At 45.4% G+C, this 20,467-nt stretch overlaps 2 protein-coding genes across 2 annotated transcripts; both read left to right on the top strand.

Annotated features, from left to right (window-relative positions):
• Positions 1-369: 369 nt before the first annotated feature.
• Positions 370-2,008, top strand: LAJ45_04085 (uncharacterized protein; the record flags this gene model as incomplete). The annotated part of the gene is made up of 9 exons (XM_046113666.1): positions 370-543; positions 607-643; positions 700-767; positions 826-1,011; positions 1,074-1,146; positions 1,201-1,283; positions 1,338-1,478; positions 1,566-1,856; positions 1,997-2,008. 9 exons carry the CDS (start codon positions 370-372, stop codon positions 2,006-2,008), a joined length of 1,065 nt encoding a protein of 354 aa, XP_045973395.1.
• Positions 2,009-16,207: 14,199 nt separating this feature from the next.
• LAJ45_04086 (uncharacterized protein) lies at positions 16,208-17,743 on the top strand (the record flags this gene model as incomplete). The annotated part of the gene is made up of 1 exon (XM_046113667.1): positions 16,208-17,743. One exon carries the CDS (start codon positions 16,208-16,210, stop codon positions 17,741-17,743), a length of 1,536 nt encoding a protein of 511 aa, XP_045973396.1.
• Positions 17,744-20,467: the final 2,724 nt, after the last annotated feature.

A 20,467-nucleotide genomic window follows, 5' to 3' on the forward strand; every position in this document is an offset into this window, starting at 1 on the left:
TTGTTGCAGTTTATTTTTTCTCTATCTCTTTCCCTCTCTAGACTGTATGCTGTTGGATGTGAGAAATTTCAGAAAGTGAGAAAAAATATTGGTCGAACCGTACCCCGGATCAAGCAAAAATCACCCGGGAGTACTCGCATCATGCAGTATAGTGATCGATAATCTCAGACCGACCGTTAACCCCCTAGTCTTGTCTAAGTCTATTACTATCTCGCACTAGTTTAAGATCAACGGGTTTCCTAGTTTTTTCCAAGATAATCCGAAGTCAGACTGAAAGAGAGAAAGAGCATCATTGATATATAGCAAGCCCACGAGTTTCCTTTCCTTCTTGAAAACCCACAGTCAGATCTAGTCACTCCTTCAACAAACATGCAGTGGGTTCACAACCTGGCACCGGGCATTGTGTCCCAAGCCCCCATGATTATTCCGGTCTGTGTGGTTCTTACAGCTCTTGCCGTCGCAGCAACATTGCTGCGGTGCTATGTGAGGCTTTTTATGCTGAAGACCTTTGGAGCTGATGACTGGGTCATCGTTTTCTCGGTGGTTAGTTAACAGATTGATAGCCGCAACTCAATTGTACGTCAGCTAATCTGGTTGTTCATGCAGGTTTGCAGTATCATCTACAATGCCCTTACCATTGAACGTGCGTATATGAAGAATCTTCATCGTTGATCACTCGGGTCTGACAAGAATTTGTAGAGACACGATGGGGACTAGGCCTTGATCTAAAGGACAGACCAAAAGTGAATGCAAACAGATATTCGGAGGTTTGTTTGATACTCTATAGTTCTGCATGCACTGAAGCGGGGCTGACAGATTTTCCAGGTCAATTTTGCCGGGCGGCCGTTCTACATGCTAGGCATCACGGGATTCAAAGTCTCTCTATGTCTGGCGTACATCAGACTTGTGAGCAAGCAGAAGACGTATAGGCAAATTACCTGGTGTATTCTCTGGGGTTGCGTGCTGTCCCATATCGGTGGCATTCTTGTCTTGATGTTTCAATGCAAACCCGTGAGTAACGCCAGCGGATCGTTCGAACCCGTTTCCCGGATGATTACTGACTGACTTGTTAGGTCCAAAAATCATGGGCTCCTGCAACAGAGGGATCTTGTCTTCGTAACGACATCACTTTCTATGTGCTTGCAGGTATGTATTCGGCCATCATATGGTGATATGGCCTGGGTTCTTACACAAGTATAGCAAACACCATCTTCTTTGACATCTGCGTCATCATTCTGCCGATTCCTATTTTTCTCCGAACACAGATTGCGAATAGAAAGAAGGTAAGACAACTTATCAACGCATGCTGAAGAGTCATTCACTAACGCCGATTCAAGGTGGCTCTCATTGGTCTCTTTGCCCTCTTCAGCTTTACCACAGTCTGTTCGGTCATGCGGATGGTTCAGATCATAACCATCGCAAAGAATGGAAACTCTACAATGCTGGTCCTCTGGGGCACAATCGAGATGAACGTTGGGGTAGGTCCAATCTGAATCACTTGCTTACTGGCACAATGAGGCACGGTTCATCCAAAGCCCAATACTAATCCCGTTCCTCACACATAGATTACCACAACTTGCATTCCTACGCTGGCCCCGTTCTTTAAGTATTTTTCTGAGCGAAGCCAGCACTCGAACAAGCCCTCATCGCTCGGCTATGTTTCAAACAACTCTCGTCGCTCGAAGCGTACCATGGAGCTCTCGTTCATCCGCGAGCAAAAGCGCTCGGGAGCCTCAGCATACTGTGCCCACACGGGCAGCGCTAGTCGTGACTGCGACAGCGAGGAGAATATCCTGGCGGTGGCCCCAGAGGCTCATCATCGCTTGGATGGGATTCAGATGAAGAAAGATTTCCAGGTAGAAATTTCTAGTGCGCATTCTTAATGACGACCACCGACCACATGCCTCAGTTGTGCCCTCAATTTAGCGATTTCTTTTGTACTTTGTTAGCCCCTCGGGCAAAAGTGTATATTAATACCCCCCCGTTCTTTTGTCAGATTATTATGTAGAGTATGAATCAACGGAACGGGTGCAGGAAAGGCCTTTCCTTCTGTGGCGACAGTATTCCAATAAAGACACGAGGCTCTTTCGTTCATGGCTTCCTTCCTACCTTGAAGGCTTCGTTCCCTCTGTATGTACCACCTGCATATGTGTCGCCTCTCAGTGTGCGATTCTTGGGAATCTGCACTTGGTAATTGCACTAACTCACTCTTACTTCCTTACCTCCTTAATTTGCCTAGATGAGTAGGCAAACGCTCTACTGGGTATCTCACTGAGTGGGTGCATGCTGTCAGCTTATTTGTTTCTTGGTCAAGTTGTTTAATCTTTTTAATCTTTAGCAAAAAGCAAGCCACTCCCACCAACGTCCCCCCAAAAAATCGGCTATCGACATCATTCGTTGCAAGCGCAGCACTCGTCATACCTGAGATGAACACAGCGGAACCGAATGTTTTAGTTCGCTGCTCTTATGATTTCCATGATCGCACTTATCGTCCAGGGTAGAATTTAAGATTAAGGTGATCATGGGCTAACCACCTGCCGAGCGGAGTGATCTCCCGTCGGCCGGACCCCAGAAGGCAGAGGGCACAGCTTGCTACGGGTCCGGAATTTGAAACGCTCGGCGAATTCTGCACCAGGACAGGCTATTGGTGTATGTAAGTGCATGTAGTACGACAAGAGCGATTTTCGATGTCGAATAAGCAAACAACTCTACGCTTTCCAATTCTAGTTGCGCGGGTACATACTTTCTTGGTCGGGTGTCTAGGCGCGGATTCCAAATTCAGAATCTTGTTCTAGTTGGACGGAGATAAAAAAAATTCTCCGGCAGCGCACTTTAATCGGCTATTCTGCTCTATTAGTTTAACCGCGGAAGCTGCAGAAATAGCCGCTCATATATATTAGGGTGCAGCGCGTCTGCGGTCGCAACCTCCCTTTTCTAAATTCTGGCGTTCCCGCTCCAAGGCCTCGTTAAAAAGGGAGGCGTCCAGGAAACCTGGTCAGCTGAAGCGCCACCACCAAAGCTTATGGAGACATGCTGTTTTTATGTTGAACAGCGAGCTGGCGATCCTAGTCCAAATCTGATGACCGAGTGACCAATCATGAGGCTCGGCAAGAAGCCGGATAGGGTTAACGACCTTGGCCGTCCTTCCGTTATCTGGCAGGGAAATTTTCCCCGGTGTCACCCTTTTCCCCTTCCCATTTCCCCCATCTTTTTTTTTCTTTCCAGACAGGCAGCTGCTGCTGAGAGTCTTACGATTCTCACAAGCACTGGGCGAACTAGACCGATCGGTAGAGTCGGTCCTAGCTGAGCTTATTAACCAAAAGTAACCTATTGGAGATACGCGCTGGTGAAGGAAATGTCTGTGCGAGAGTTGCGCAACCAATGAGACTTTGTCGTTTGTTCCTCCCTTGCTTGACTGTTAGGATATTGCGCACGACCTATCAAGTGGGATAAGAGTAGTGTGTTTGGAAACAACATGTGCTGTTGATACTGAACGACAGGATATCCTCTCGCTGCTGTAGAATTAGAGGGATTTCAGGTGGGACCAGTTGGATTTGTCTCTCGCTTGAGATGAATGTTTCCTACGTCGTCATAAGCTTTAGCGGTTGCACCTCCAACCGACTAGGTTTCCTGGACTTGTTTGGTTTGACACCCTGTCCGGATGTTGCTTTCCGAGACTCACCATTGGTCACTCGGTTCTCGGGATCTTGACATGCAAGTTGTTTGTAGCCAGGGCATATACATGTAGTTACTAGGTAGATGTCCTAGCATTGGGTCTTCTAAGGTCGACAAAGATTCATCTCAACACAATAGGGTGACCGTTAGCAACTTCGTCTGGAGCGCCTCTTGATTAGCTGGACTGGTTTTTGATTAGTTGATTTTGTTATACTGGAAGCCTTCGAAATTTCGCTTACCCGAATTTGCTCGCTGCTGTCCAGTGAACCGAATATTTGGACTGGATCTGTTACAATGTAGATGGCCCCTTATCTTGCATGTATCTCTCGGCCGCGTTACTCTAGAAGAGAGAGAGGGGGGGGGGGGGGGGGGGGGCAGCATGGAAGCTGATGAGTCGATATCTTGAGGATGAGCTCGATCCATGCCCTGCTGGTTTAATTGTACTGCTTGTAGGGGATGGACACGAGAGTATCTCAAGAAATTACCCGGCTGGCTTTAAATCAAGGTCGTGGTGTAAAATTTACCCCGTTACCTTAGCTAAGCCCACTACGGCTGGTGCCTAACAACATGTGTACTCGAGTGATATATTATGACCAAGTATTCTTGATTTCGCTTAGCGTGATGAGAGGTTTTTTCTTTACTCTGTGGTGTGTGCGCTATATCGTTGATACCATCAAGGAAGGTTCCTTTCTCAAGGCCAATTGATTGCCCTTTCTGATTTCTCTCAGCGACCAGGCACCTATCAGTTGAGTTCTCAAGAAGCTGATACATTGAGGTATGGACTGGACATCGATTGCAGCTACATGTATCGATGCGCCAAAAAAGTTTATTTCTTCTGACACAGTCACCAGTACTTTCTTGCGTAGTCAGGGCTTGGCATAACATGTCGTTTTCTCCAACGTCACCTCCCCATGCAGAAGCCGTAAGCCACCATCAACTCACGCTACTTCATCATCAGTCAATCCGTCATTTACTGTCCAGTAAAAACTATACATGATATTTTCTATTATCATGGTATTTAAGGGCTCATAGTACCCCTTATATAAGGCGTACAAACCTTTTCGGGGGCGCGGCAATGTCAAAGTAGGGTTGTAAATGTACAAAACACAGATTCCCTTGGGGACGATATTCCTACCAACTGACTATCTATAGTTGAGCCCTTCAAGCGAGCAGACGTTACTTCTGATCACGGTTCCCATGGGATAGGCGAAGTTACAAAATAGAGACGCTTCGCACACCGATAGGAAAATATTTATAACTCCGCTTCACCAGCCTTGGTGGCGATGGATCTCGTCACAATAGAAAACCATGGGTTGTTTGAAGTAGAAGAAAAGTTGACTCTGGTCATTAGGTGTTCTTTTTCTATCTTTCTAGCTGGTTTGACTAATATGTGGGTCATGTAGAATCACTCGGGTTCCATTTACTAACCGAGATAAAGAACGGAGATGCGGGTTTCTTCCCGGATACTTACTTCTTTTGGAGTCGCTCAATCAACCCAAGTAGTAAATTATGAGTGCCAAGGGAGGATGATGCTGGAGATCACGGGTTTCATGGCGAGATCCCAAGCTACCTACTGGAGTAGTGTGTGACCCGTAAGCTGAGCATAAATTCAAGCTGGTTCCGCTTCTTGGAGACTTGAGCTTGCAGAGCTCGAGCTATAAGGGCAGGTGCATAGCACAGCTCGAGCGGCATTAAATCACCCAAATGAAGTCTATATCATATCTCATTGTATTACATACAACATAACACTTACGGCTCAAGACTAAGATCACGAATTTGAGTAAGTGACTTGAGACAGCTCGGCTCCCAGGGAGACAAGGCTTGCTTTCAATGAGCCATGAGTCTAAAGCTTGAGCTGGCCCGGTTCACGAACCGCATTAAGATGTTACTGTTACCGTTACTGTCACTGTAGTTGTAGAATGGCTGGAGTTGAACGGTCGCCAGATATCACCCAAGATGTCGGACGCGCATCGGGTTTTACAAGGCAGCTGGACCGATGCTGAGGCTTCACATCAAATTGAGTGTTCTTGGAGACCAAGTCACCGCTTAAAAAACTAGGCCCCGGACTACCGCTAGAACAACTTCACTACCTCTCACTAGGTCTTGGGACATCCGTCTACACATGCACATGCAAAACCGCGCGCCGGATATAAAGCCGAGCCTTTTTAAGCCCGAGGTTTTAGGCATGTGGTACAATATGTGCCTATATGGCACGATATGTGCCTTTTCCCCGAATCGGCTTTCCTCCCGTGCGGCTTCCCGACCGACTTGTTTGGTCGGGTTAAAGTAATGCCGTGTCTTTGAGATAGAAGTCAACACGTGTCACGCTCATTAGTAGTGTACCTACTACTGATAGATGGTCTATAGGCCGTTTAATATCCATCTCTTATATGGGGTTAAAATTCTTTATATTTTCCGAAAATCAATGCCACGATAATCAACGCCGCGGTGCTATATTGAGACCAGAAAAAAAAGAAAGAAAAAATGAGAAAAAATGAATACACAAAAAAGCCCACGTACAGCCAATAGATACGAAACTTGGCATATTTATGCAAGAACAGAGACGGAAATCAATCTAGTTAATAAGGTCGTTTTCGAGTAACCTATCGTAGTTTACCGAGCAACCTAGGATAAATTCTGGCCGGTCCCGAAAAATTCCAATAAAAGCATCTTCTCGGTCACTGCATGACTTGAGGCCTGTTTGATCCAACAGGATAAGGAAATTGTATCTATATCAAAGCAGAATCGTCAACGGCGCATGATATTCTACATATATTACTTGCCCTCGCGTTGGGCACTATAAGGGCCTCAATTATACTACCACATACGAGTACTCCTTGAGCATCTGCATTAGTATCGCTCATATCTTCCAATAACTCTAGGCCGCTTGGAAATTCCGAAGACAGAGAAAGGCGATATACGATAGTAAATTTTACAGTACCTAATTGCAGACTACTTTGGCCATAAATGGCCCAAAGATTTCCTAGGGGTGAATGTCTATCGGAATTTCCAGACTAGACCGGGTGGCTGGGGTTTTTACCAAATATCTTCGTACTTCAAGGATTCGAATACAGTCTAGAAAATAAGATCCCGGTGAATTATATATACTCTGGATCTTACCACAATTCACGGTCACAAATGACGTGCTACATATGGAGGGCTTTGATACCTATATGGCTAGTAGGGCTAAAGCCCCCGCCCGCAGGCTCTCCAACAAGAATTAAGAAGCCATTAACAATTATGGTTCCCGCTAAGAAAGATTATGTCTACATCGTTGTAACAGTTCAATGATCGCAATTGGTTACACACGCAACGTGGTGCAATGATGGGCGAGTGATAAGTTGTGACTAAAATTCGGCTCATTGCAATCCATGTCCCATATTAGGGGTATCGCCGAGGTACTGGCAATTAATTCTTTCCCGAGTACCTGGGTCTTGATCGGGAAATGTTTAGCCAAAAAAAAAAACGTTTACCGACCTGCGGAAGTACATCGGTCCAAGGGATACCGGGACGACGGCACGGTGACACTAAAATTATGGAAGCCCGAAGAACTTCAATGAGCCTTTATTACACGTACTCAATAGCCTTGAATATTAGAGTACTTATCACACCATGGAATTTACGTGCGACCACGGCAGTTCTGATGAGAGCCACGTACCTAGAACGTGGATGAAATTGCTTGAAAAGTAATGAAAATCGGAAATTCCACATATTTGATTAGCATACGTCGAGTAATTCGGCATCTTTACAGTCCGGTATTGACCTTAGTGCTGTGTTTGAAATGCCAAGCATTCTAACTACTCTATTAATTTACCTGCTAATTAAACGAATAGGCTAGCCCGAATGGTGGTTAATATTACATCTAATATTAGCAGAGCGAAAGCGGCTCTGAAAAATTCTGGATTATCTATGACTTTTAACCTCACCCTCTGTCTGGCCGCTCCATAGAGAGACCTCGAGGAGCCGCACAACCCCCACCCAGAGTTTCAAGGTTGTTTAGAGAGTCGCTGGGTTACTGCTCGTGCGGATTTAATTCTTCTCACCTTGGTCATTTGTATCTTTTTACCATACGCTAGTGCATCGCACTGAGCAAGGACAAGCGAGAGCGCTAGTTATGCTTATTTGAAACGTTCCGACCGGTTCTAGGCACCAACATCCTTTGGAAAAAGATACACATGTAGTCCCAGAAGAGTTTCATCCTTGAATAGAGTCTGGGGACCATCGAAATCTCCAAGATATAGATTATTAGGACTTCCTATTCTGGATTATGTATATCCCAAGAGTGGGTTATTTCAAGCGATTGGTTGTAATCCGAGCTTGGAACGTGCAGCTGAGATATGGAAATCCACCAGTAAACGGCCATTCTGACCAGTGGCAACATGTTAATCCTAGCCTACTTTCAAACATCACTCGTTTCTGCCACTGAAGGTGTGCATGGTTTGAAGCGGGGTCGAAGCGTTAAGAACCTTAAAAATATCTGACCTCGTAACTCTGGTAGCCTTAGGCCCATTTCTGGCTTTGAACTACAATGATGAAGATCTGTTCTCCCCTTTGGCGGCTAGATTCTATCAAGTATCGGATACTTCAATTATTAGTACAGAAGCAATATTAGTTGTTTTGTGTCGATGTCCCACTAGTATACCCCTCGCATTATCACCTTTAGCTTATTTATATGTGTTGCAAGCACCTCCTTTGTTTCCTGCAGTACTGGCTGCACGGAGACACATGCAGAAATCTCTACTTCCATAAATTTAAGCTTGAAGATTCTATTAACAGGTAAAGTCAAGTTGGGGCAACTGCAGGCTGCGGGGTTTAAGTGGATTTGCTTCATGTGAAGAGCTGCTGTGAAGGCTTGGTTGTTCTCTATGCAATGATCAGTAAAGAAGAATCGGGTCCACTAGCTATTATTGGTAGAGAAGGAATCAACTTCATGATCCTTCTTCCAAATGGTTAACCAATTGTTATTATTATCTTTCAGACTGTTACACATCCCCGCTCAACACATATCATCCTACCGTATGGAATGCTACTGGCCACAGTCAGCAGTGAACCACAAGATGGTAGTTCACATGCACATATTCGATAAGATAACCCCTTGGCGGGAAAGCTCTGTGGATATGGGACCTCTATGTGGAGATTGTATGTCTGTCTCTTCCTCGATAAAATAAACAAATGCATGTAGTCTCTTAGTCCTTTTCTACAGGAAGTCTGATTGACCGATGAATAGAATCATCCCTGGAGATTTATCTCAACATATAGGGTAGCCTATGACACTAGTCGTGGGGCCGATGAAATCGATATCCTTAGGTGAAATTTTCTTCCTTCTTCAACTTCTAGGCCGACCTATGTGATCTAGTTTTATTTCTTGTCAGCCCAGGCTGGAATACTTTCGGTAAGACCTAGGGGCAAATCTTTACCAATTCTTGTCGTCAGCCTCGAATATGCTGTAATACAAAAAGGCAACGCGTAAATACTTTCGGCCATGGCTAAAATCCGAAGACATGGTCTTACACCAGGATAAGATCAAGGTCAACCATACGGATTGGATTACCAGTGTTAGGCAGCCGTTTCCTATCCCACGTACTAAGTGAGAGTGGATTATCATTCAGCTGAAACAAATACCCCCGGAGTAGTACAGCAACCAAGGCTCAGAGTTCATCTGACCGCATGATGGTGCTACTGCGCGATATATGAGGGCTCTTTGGAGATCGAAGATAGGGGATCTTTCCCGGTAGGTGCACGTGAACATATTTGAGGGGCTCCGGGGGGTGAGGGATTTGCTGATAGTGTATTTCATAGAGCACTAAGTGCACGAGCCAATAGCTAGTGCCTCAAAGTTTGATAGTCTCGCTCATGAATAGGACGCAGCGTACCCTATAGCTGTACGTGCGTATGATTGATACTAGTACGTGGTTACTCCACTGCAAGGCCAACAAAACAACCCGATTTGAGTCCATAACGCCATATATTGCCACATGAGCTCGGACAGATGCAGTGCTATAGCTAGCTTGATGAGATAAGCGGCGAATAGTATCAATGCGATACTGAAGGTCGGATACCGGAGATAGGTTAAGGGACTAAAGCACTGTATCGCTGCGCTGATATAGAGGCAGATTGGAAATGGAAGGGGACAAAGATGGTTGGTAGAGACGTCTGTTTATCTTGACGTACGCTCTTGACCCGAAAGATTGTGGTGTCTTCAGGGTTTCGTTGATAATAACAACGATGTTATGGATTATGCGGTATATAGGAGGAATTTGAATGGATAGTTGGGGTTAGGGTGGTATTGTATACTTCCGTTGGTTCTACGGTTGTGGTAGTAGTCGTGGTTGGTTTGACGAAAGTTTAGCATCACGAGAGATCACTCGATGATGATATCTAGCACTGGAACATCAAAGTATTGCGGTACGATCAGATGTAGGCATTTGCTAATATTTATCTGTGCATACAAACATCGTCTTTGCAAAACCACGGCTTGATACAGGAAATATTACTCGAGGTTGTGATAATCAACTACCCGTGGGATGCACAATGCCTTCTTTATAGATCATGCAACTGTCCGTATTTTGCCTTCAATTCTTTTTGAAGAACCTCTTATCATAACCCCTTCCTTCTCCCTCTCTCCTCCATCAGTTTCGATTACTCTTCCTTAACTTTAGTACTGACCTCGTGATCCCACACCCTCCCGCAAACGCAAACAGCCCAAGGGGCACAGTGTGGAGTATTGTGTCCCCATAAAGGACGATAACAGTAGCGACTCCGATTGAGAGCATGGACGCAAGGAGTGTAAGGAGGATCTGAAAAAGTTCGGTTTCGCCTTGTGCTTTGCGGATCTCGTCGGCGGACAGTTTAGGTGGGCGGGAGGACATCGCGCGCGTAAGTAAGCTTCCGTAGTAGGTTATGAAGTAAGATGATCCAGGAGTAGTCAGTATGTGATCCAGAGGTTATTTGGGATTTGTAGTTTAAGCTTTAGTTGCGGAGGGGGTCGGGAGGGTGTAGAATGGGTTGGATACCACGATACGTCATGCCCATTGAATGAGCATGCGATTAGGGAAAAAATTACGATATATTGGTGCGCGCATACGTATACATACATAAAGAGAATTGGGAGACCTTGAATCCCTCTGGAAAATGCATAATCGTTCAAAAAGATTTAATTATATAAGTACATGTACTTTGTGAGCCCGTGAAGTACCATGGTGATTCCCACATAAATGTACCAATTCGAGCCCAAGTCTAATGTATTAGAGCTGTAGACAAGCCCCATATAAGTGATCAATGCGCCTAGAAACTTAGCATAAATACTTAAGAAAAAGCTGTGAGGGTATTTTGGGATCGAGTACCATGGCCAACTGTGCTCTCGATTATTTTTTGTATTTACAGACTTTTAACCAGTCCCATACTCTTTATGTATGCGCAGATTCTGCTCTAAAATCTACGAGTATAAATCACAACTTCGAATTTAGTTATCGCAAAATTGACATAATATGAAAATGGGCCAAGAGATTGAGTTGAAACCATGTCTCTCAAGACGAACAAAAAAGGGGTTAGTAAGTTACCCAAGAGAAAATCTTGCTAGTCTTGGCTTATTATCCTATTGGGGCTCGTTGTGTTGGTTTGAAACTACATGTGTGGAGTAAGATACTAGATCGATCTGGATATGTGTGCGCATGAGGAGCCGCACCAGGGTTGTGAGAAAGATTTTCTTTCTAATAACAAAATAAAGTTTGAGAGTAGATGTAGTTAGTGAATAATAAAGTTTGAGTGCTAGGTTGCAATTGAGAACAGATTTTCTGCTGTTGACATCTAGCAACATCTCGACATCCAGCGAAACGTAGCCATAGGCTCATCGTGTTTCTCTCTCCACCCATCCGTCAGTTCTCAAAATTCAAACTTCGTTGATGCAATGTGACTCAGTTAAGGGCGGTTCATCACTACCGCTTTGTAATTTCCATCCCCATCGGAGCTCCCGGTCTTCTTTTCCTTATGTTACATCCGATCTCATTCTCAAAGAGTGCCTCAAAATTAAGTCCATATTAAGAGGCTGACGCCAGTACTTCTACAAGAAGGAATACTGCCCTGTATCTACAACTCCCAATTGGTCAGTAAATTTAGTAGCATTCTAGATCTTTAGAATCCGCATTGACGATATTTTGACAAAGAGAACCATCACCTATCGATCATTCTTTGACTAATAGAATCACCACACGTCTTTTAAATATGATTAACAGCATACGATAGTGGGAGTATGATCTACTAGCGGGGCTTTTACTTTGGTGGAGCACTGGTTTCTCAATTCATTGGTCTGATCTCAGTAACCACTAAATCAAACAATCGGCATTCCTTTCCCCGCTTCAAACCGCGCCACTTGTTTCGGGATAGCAATCTAGATGTCTACTCATACCGAAAATCACTTTCTGCAATGTTTAAAGTTCAATGATTGACTAAAAGCATGATACGTTACCGTGCCAAGGACGGAAAACACTGCCCTAGATCCGGCCGGTGGAGTGTAACCTCTCTACCTGTTACCGCACAAAAAGCAAAAGAAAACAATATTCCGCCAGGTACCAGGTAAGGTGGAAATCCGGGTCTTGTGAGTCGGTGTTTCGGCCATCCTCGCAAAATCTTCACCGCATACCGAACTCAGAGACTGGGCGTTCGGGTCTAGCCCGGGCCCTGAGATTCGGTGAACATGAGAAGGTCCAGACTGCACTCCAGCAGTTGAATTTCGGAGAGGAAGAAATATATCACATAAATCATACCTATCATAAAAAGAAAATTTACAAGGAGATCAGGCGTCAAGCAAATCAGAATGCTCCGGTTACGCATTATTTACGCAAGGCATTTTACTGTTGGTACGTAGTACAGGCAGCTGCGATTGCCGGGAGAAGCTTTTATATATGATTCCGAGATTAAAGGTTAGAGCTGAATTTTTTAATTTATCTTTCCTTGTTTTGGCTCATTGATGAATTGGCCCAGAATCATCTTATTCGACACATAGAGAGGCTGAGCGATGTCAGGATAAGGTATTTCTTTTCCCTCCTGTCCCAGAACCTGAAGATCTAGATCTAGACGTTCAAAGGAGGCACAGAAAAACCCTAGCCCCACACAGGTGTGGATGCACGTGAGCTGGTTGGCCTTAGAATTGCCGCCTTGATGAGCCGGTGGTTGCGCAGCGCCGCCAGCTTGGCACGTAAATTACATACATACTTTTTTGCAAGCCACGACCACTAATCACTCTTCTTTGATACTTAGATTATTTACTCTAGTTACCATTTAACTACTGTAAGTAACGTTCTATAATTGTTTCTTCTAGTAGTATTACCAAAAGAATATCTTGGCGACCATTGGCCCATTAGTCATTACGTCCTGTTCAGTTGGTTAATGATAGCTAGAAAACACTCGTGGTCTTACTGGTAAATTCGAATATCTTCTTCCCAGTGAATACGGCGTGTTTATTTCGATAGATCTCTCATTCTAGCAGGAGGCCCGTAAGCTTCAACCTAAAATCAATCACGTCTAAATGATACATGGGGTAAATCAAATGATACTCAGCAGAAATACATCGATTATTCTTGCCTACATGTAGATAGATACTAGCCGAAACTTCTCTCGGATAATGTAATATCTATTCCCAGAGGCGGGGACAGGGTATTCGGAGAATGGACACCGAAATCCCCCCTAGGGCCGATTGTCTATCCTGAGAATCTTTGATCTAGTCAATTTTACGAATCTATTCGCCCGAGTCAGTTAGCTGGCCACCTCACTATATATACGACAAAACCTCGGTATTTTTATATCAACATGAAATAAGTCACTTCTAGTAATAACTAGTTATTGCGGTAATGTAAGGCAGGTACAACTTTGGTTTTTCTTTTTACCAGGTACATATTCCCAAAACCAGAAAACGAAACGTGTTAAACACACACTGCATAGTAAATTCGCTGTCTGGACCTTTACACAGAAAATGACAGTGGAGAGTTGAGATCTCGACCCGGCATCCAATTTCGCCTTGTCTTGTCTTGTCTTGTTTTGTCTTATGTAGTCTTGGCTAATAAGAAATAGATTCAGAAACCCCACCTTTTGTTTGGCGTGACGGCCTTCCAGATTCCGTGTATCGGTACAAGCGCTCATGATTAATTGAGTTAGAGAGAGAACTACCAGTTCGTATCTTATGAATAGGTGGTTGCTAACACGGGCCCTGTGCATGTTAAGGGGAAGTACCATGGGATAACGAATGTGAAGCCTTATGGTCCACTCGAGATGTTAAGTATTCCGAGCTGTTTCTGCGATGTTGGAGGTGCGGGACACTGTGTTTCCATATCACAAGATGGCAGGTGGTAGGTACGTGTCTAGGGATGCAGATTACACGGAGATGGCGCATGGTGAATTACGCGCATGTCGGTGCACCACGAGTGACTTCATGTGCAGATAACCACGCTACTACACGCGCGCACCGTCTACTCTAGACTATCATCCGAGAGCCGTGATCAACGAACGATGGCCAGGATCAACCTTTGTTCGTCCGTCACCGATGGGTGATGGGCGGGTGCTCGATTAAATCGCGGAATTCCATGATTATGGTGGATATATATCTCTAATATTTATATCATATTGCAATATGACCGGAGTCTTCGAGGCGGCGAAATTGGAGTATGTTAGTCACACCTAGACTAGGTTACCCCCTAATTAACCGGCGGAAAGATAGATGGATCTCTTAATACCTGCGGTATAGATTCATTACCCCTGATGAGCCGATGAGCGGCTCTAAGTAATGTGCATGGGTTGTGTGGCTCTTTCAGCCTTAAACGCCCGGTGTTGGTATCCTGTTGTTGACGTGACCCCGTAACGGAATCAGGTACGTTCGTATCTTGAACCCGGTGGCCTTGAGTCTCGCTCGTTCTCTCGCTAAAGTAAGGAGGAACACTGGAGGCAGAAATGCGCTTCAGGGAAAAACATAGATCCAAGTCTGGTAGAGGTTATGCGGGGGTAGACCTGTAGGCGGCTTCAACATTCCAAGAACTGAACTGACTTGGATGCCTTGTTCCTTTAGAGTTCGCGTTGCCCGAGAAAGATCGGATTCTTGCAACATCTCTATCCTCCGTGGGTGGGAAATCAAAAAAAATAAAATAAAATAGAAAAATAAAATAAAAAACACTAACCTGGATGATGGATCCTTTTCTATCTCCCAAAATATTATTTTTGGCCTGGTGGGCGTATTGTTGCGAGGGTCCCTCGGACAGGGTAAGGATCTGCAGGTACAGGGTTGGGTTATTTTTAGAACGTGGGTAGGTTTTCTCTCGATATAGATCTAGTCCGCGCTAGGCCAGGAGAGGGAATTGAGGTGATAATCCCATATTTGACAGGGGCAGGAAAGCACAGGCCAGGTAGAGGCTCGAAGGCTAGCTGCATGGGATTGCTGCCGAGAGAGATACCTACATGTATGCACCATCTGCTCTAACGGCACTACGGTCCAGATTAACGAACGCTGCACATACCAACCAACGGATTCACAGTGGCAGCGCTACGCATCTCCCCCCTAGTAACTTGTTAAATTCTTGAAGAAGGAAAAGGGTCAACAGTTGAAAGGGAGGGCGTTTAAGAGGTTTTTCCCTTCTTAACATTATATTTTTACTGATTCTAAGTACATTGATATGGTGTGCGGTACAGGATCATGACGTGAACTGGATCATGGAGTTATGTTATATACGCAATAGATTCCAGAAAATATATGTGGAATTCGTTAAGCAAGACATTGTTGAACGGGTTCAAAGTTTTGCTGGAACACACACCATATCTACAATACTCACCGAAATATGATTGCGCTCAAACAACTCTATTTACCGGTCGATCTACGCTCGCTTCGTCGTGGCGCTCTGGGGAAATCAAAGTTGAGAGGTGGGAAGCTGTCCTCGACTAACACTTGCTTTTTATGGATGGCGTTCCTGCATGGGTCCTCCACATGTTGGTGATTGTCTACGCATCCAAGACCCCAGCTGCAGGATTTAACAGGTGCCATGCTCGCTTGATCTACGCCAATAATGACGGACACGGTGGGTCCTATCCCCTTCATGGCCTGTTAGAACCCCACTCACTAATTCCTACTAATTGAACCTAATATTACGCGATTCGATAGGAGTGTATATAGTTGCATGCCCGTCCTGGTGAAATTTACTCGCTCCAGACTTCACAGACTTGAACAGTCTCTCGGTCCAATGTCCATTTCCTCCAAGACTCTTCTATATCACTTTTCTCTTATGTTTTTTTAATCCTCTAGCCTACTTTCATTCTTTACTTTTTTTTCTTCAATTTTCCACTTCCGTATCTATTCACCGTTAATTCTGTAATGCACTTGGTCGTTTCATTGCCCCGGCGGCGTTTTATTATTTGCACTCTTTCTGTTGTTCCTTTGCTTTTTTCGTTTCTCAGCATCTAGACATCATCTCTAGACTTTGGCCTGGGCCTTTACATAGACTTATATCTTCAGCAAGGCCGGTCCTTCCAATTAATATCTCAACCAGCAGAGTTCAATATGTTTACCAACTACCCATCCCTCGTTGCCTTCTTGGGCATAATTTGCCTCTTGCTCGACCTTACATTCACTACAGCTGCCGAGGTTGGGTATGGTCCTAAATTCGACGCATGTGGTGATAATTGCCAGACACAGATGGTATCGTTCTGCACCGTTGGGCACGACCAAGCTCAGATGCGAACATGCTGGTGCGAGGAAGCAGAATACATAATTCGCATGGATGCCTGCTTGAGGACTTGCGATCCAGCGGTTAGCAACATCGATGAACAGCGAGATCAGCTACTCAGATATCGAAATTTCGTATGCGAGCCATCAACTGCTTCAGCGGATACGGAGTTCACGGAGTACTATCAAACCAGATTTGCTAGCGTGGAGGGTGGTTTTGTGCCTGAGGCTACAAGAGGTATTCCACCACCGACTGCGAGTCCCCGAGACATCCAGACCACAACAACTGAGACTGTGACTTCGACCTCAACGCCATTTGGGAGTGATATTTATACAAACCTCCTGCCTTCATCTACCCTTACAACAATTGTTAGGCCTACCAGTAACATAACTACCAGCCCAGTCTCTACTGCAACTGCAACTGCATCCTCATACGTGACCGCATTGCCCTCTACTGCAGCTGGTCCAACAATGCTCAAAACCGGCCTCACCACTGTTCAATTGGCTCTCATAATCTCTGGAGTGGCTCTCTTCTCAATAATACTGTCGATGTCAATACTCTACTATACACGGCGCCGTGAGCCACCCAAACGTCCCATCTGGAATCCTCCACCACCACCACCACTTCCTCGCCCGTCTCCAACAAGCTTTGTATACTGCCATCCTACCAGCCCACCTCCAATCTTCCTCTCTCCCAGTCGCAAGAGTTTCGATCTTGACCTTGAACCTCATGCGATCACCACATCCACATCTTCGTTCTACTCCCGTGACAGCGAAAGCGTGATCTCGCCTCCCAGCCGTGGAAGAGGTCGTTACACTTACTTCCCACCAAGAGAATCGCCAATGCCTTCACCTGAACTATCCGACTTCAACAAATACTTCCAGCCACCACCACCACCACCACCACCACCACCTCCTCCTCCTCATCCTCCTAGTTCGTCTTACTACTCTGTGACGCCCCTCGCAACACCAGCTGTACCGGCATCGTCACCCACGCCCTCCGTATCGCAGATGACCTCCGCTTCCGCAATCGCTGCAGCAATCGTAGCAAACCATAGAAAGAGCCGGAATTCCTCACATACCCTCATCGATGCCGAGCCACAACAGGCAGTAGTGCAGGGCGCCGTGGGACGGAACGCGAGCAGAAGTAGAAGCAGAGGGGTTGACACAAGAAGGAGCAGTAGGAGAAGAGATACTGGGATTGAGAGCGAGTGCTGCTATGTATATGAGTGCGAAGAGGATGATTGTAACGCTAGCTGTGAGAGTTGGAGTGAGAGGGGCAGTTGCTACTGGTATGAGGAGGATGCGAATTGGTGGGATTTGAGGGAGTCGCAAGTCATGGGACCCGTACTTGGATCAATGGATTCTTGATCCATTTTATCCCATTATTCCTTTTCCTTTTCCTTTTCTTTCCTGGTTAATTTCCTATGTGTGGTTTTTTGATTTTTGGGTTGCGGGAATTTTTCCTTTGGTTTTGCGATTTTCTTTACTTGGGACTGGAGTTTTTTATTTCATGGGTTACATTTTATAACGGCCGGGATTTCTTTTTATCTTTCATAAGTATATTTTCCTATTTTCTTTATTTCTTTATTTTCTTTATTTTCTTTCTTTTGTCTCTTTCATCTCTCTCTTTGGACTTATATACGGGGGCAAGTACGCGAGTACTCGGTTGGTGTTTTCTGCATTTTTCCCCTTTGTTTTACTGATTCCTTTCTAATGGGATGTCTGGTACTCTCTCTTCTTAATATTGCTTTCTTCTTTTGTATAAATTACATACACAGGCTCGTTTTGTATATATATATCGCTTGGGACGGTTATATTTTTTTTATTATTTCCTTCATGTTTATAGCATTGGATGGACGCATGGATGGATGGATGGATGGCATGGCATGGCATGGCATAGGATTTGAGGGCATTTGGAAAGCATGTACTAAGGCGTTTAGTAAAAGGTCGTGAAAATAAGCGTTGCAACGGGGCGACTTTTCACTAAACGCCTTAGTACAAGATGTAGTTTTTTATTTCATTGCATTGTACAAACACAGCATTCATTCACTGATTCGTCTGGGAAAAGAAATCTCTATATGTATATATGAATGAAATCTCGAAGAAAGAAAAAATTCTCTTCGTCATCCGAACCCGGGAGACCAGGGAAAGGATTAAGAAGTTGAGTATACTGATGGCGGCGAGATTCGAACTCGCGCTCTTTCGAACTACGGTTTTGGGCAAATGTCCTAAACGTAGCGCCTTAGACCACTCGGCCACGCCACCTTAAGGGCTTACGTAAATCGCTATTATTTTGACCGTGGCGCTTTCGGTTTTCATTTGGTTTGGGTTTGTGGTTGTTGTGCAGGGATGGTGAGTGCGCGGTGATGCAGCAGGTGGTGATGTTGTGTTGTACCCACTGTGGTGGAGTAAGCTATGAGGTTTATCGATAGCAACCGTAGGGCTTTGGGTTTTGAAAAAGCTTGGTGCTTGGAGCAGGGAGTGGGATAGGAGTGACGTATCGGTATTGCATGGTGCGGGCTTGGTAACTGAGCACGTTGTGAGCTTCAACGTGCTTCCTCGCGATCGGCCCGTAGAGTAGGGAAATACGTAGTTATATCGATGAATATTATGATGGGAAATGACTTTATTGTATTTCCCTCCGCCTTCCCGGCACAGAAAAAGAAAACGGCCAGAGTCATCGCTAGTATGAAGGTTGATCTCCACAGGAGTATCATTTTCTAAATACACAAGTACTTTGTCGCCGTGTGTCATCTCCGCTGATAGTTGATCACGAAGCCATGACAATTAATCGATAGCTTAGCTCGCATTGATAGGCTGAACAGGTCGACGTAATGTGCTTTCCGCTCCGCGAACGGATCTCTTTGAGCTGGCTGGCCAAGATTTTTCCACGGCCGGCCGCCGACCGGGCAAGCTCTGGGCATATGCAGGTTAGATAAAGCTTCATCTCCACAGCTGCAGTCCGGCCAAAAGGGCCTGTGGAGAAAGAGATAGAGTGTTACTGGGGGGGGGGGGGGGCGGAGCTGACCTGCGATGAATTGATGGAGTATGGTGGACTTTGTGAGATCAGAGGTGATGGTATGGGGAAATGTGAGGAGGGGGGGTATGGTTCTTTCCTGCCTACGGTACCGGTGGAGCTTTGTTTCTTTCTGGTAAACAAACCCCTCCCTCGGTGTGGAGGTAAGCTTTTGCGAACCTGTTTGTGTTGCGGGTCTGCTGGAACAGCATGAAGGGGGGATGAAGGTTGAGTTTGTGTTTGATGTTCAGAGTGTTGTTTGTGTTGATGTGTTGATGTGTTGATACGATTCGAGTGATTATCGATATCGTGAAGCGCCTTCTTCCAACACATGCACACTCTACAAAGACCTACCTCAGTATGATGTAAAACTCACGATCCACAATCCCAATGTTGTATCGACCTACATACAAAAACCTGCTTCCTAGAGTCATGTACATGTAGTTAGCACCCTCCAACTGTACTGCCGATCACAACCCATCACTCGACTTGGCGGCCGCTAACTCTCTCTCACGCACTCTCACTCACTCACTCACTCACCAAAACAAAACAAAGTAAAACAAAAAACACAAACAAACCACCGGACCGTAACGCTCCGCGCTCAACCCTCTCTCCCTCCCCACCGCGAATCGAATCTAACCCAAAAAACCAAAACCAAAAAAAAAAAAAAAAAGAGAAACCTAAGATGTCTCACCCACAAACCACTCCCGCAGTCTCAAAGTCACGTGACACACCTTTTTTTCCCTTCTTATTTCCTTTTTGGACAGCTAGTTAAGCGCCGGGCGCAGATTACGGTTGGGTTTTTTTTTTACTGCTTTTATTGGATGCCGGTAGCCGTCGCACCTTTTTTCTTTCCTTTTTATGTGACGTAGAGGTCACTAGCAGGAGAGAAGGGGGGTTGGGGTGGTTGAGTGAAGGGGTTTTGGGGAGTCCCGGGGGTCCCGGGGGGGAGGGAGGCAGCAGGTGCGGTTTTTGGGAGCTTGGTTGTGGGAGAGGAGGGATGAGGCTGAGGGGTGGCGTGATGAGAGAGAGAGAGAGAGAGAGAGAGCAGGGGGTGTGGCGTGGCTGGATTAAGG

This window comes from Morchella importuna (assembly GCF_003444635.1).
Source record: "Morchella importuna strain M04M26 chromosome Unknown Morimp01GS009, whole genome shotgun sequence".
Taxonomy (NCBI): Eukaryota; Fungi; Ascomycota; class Pezizomycetes; order Pezizales; family Morchellaceae; genus Morchella; species Morchella importuna.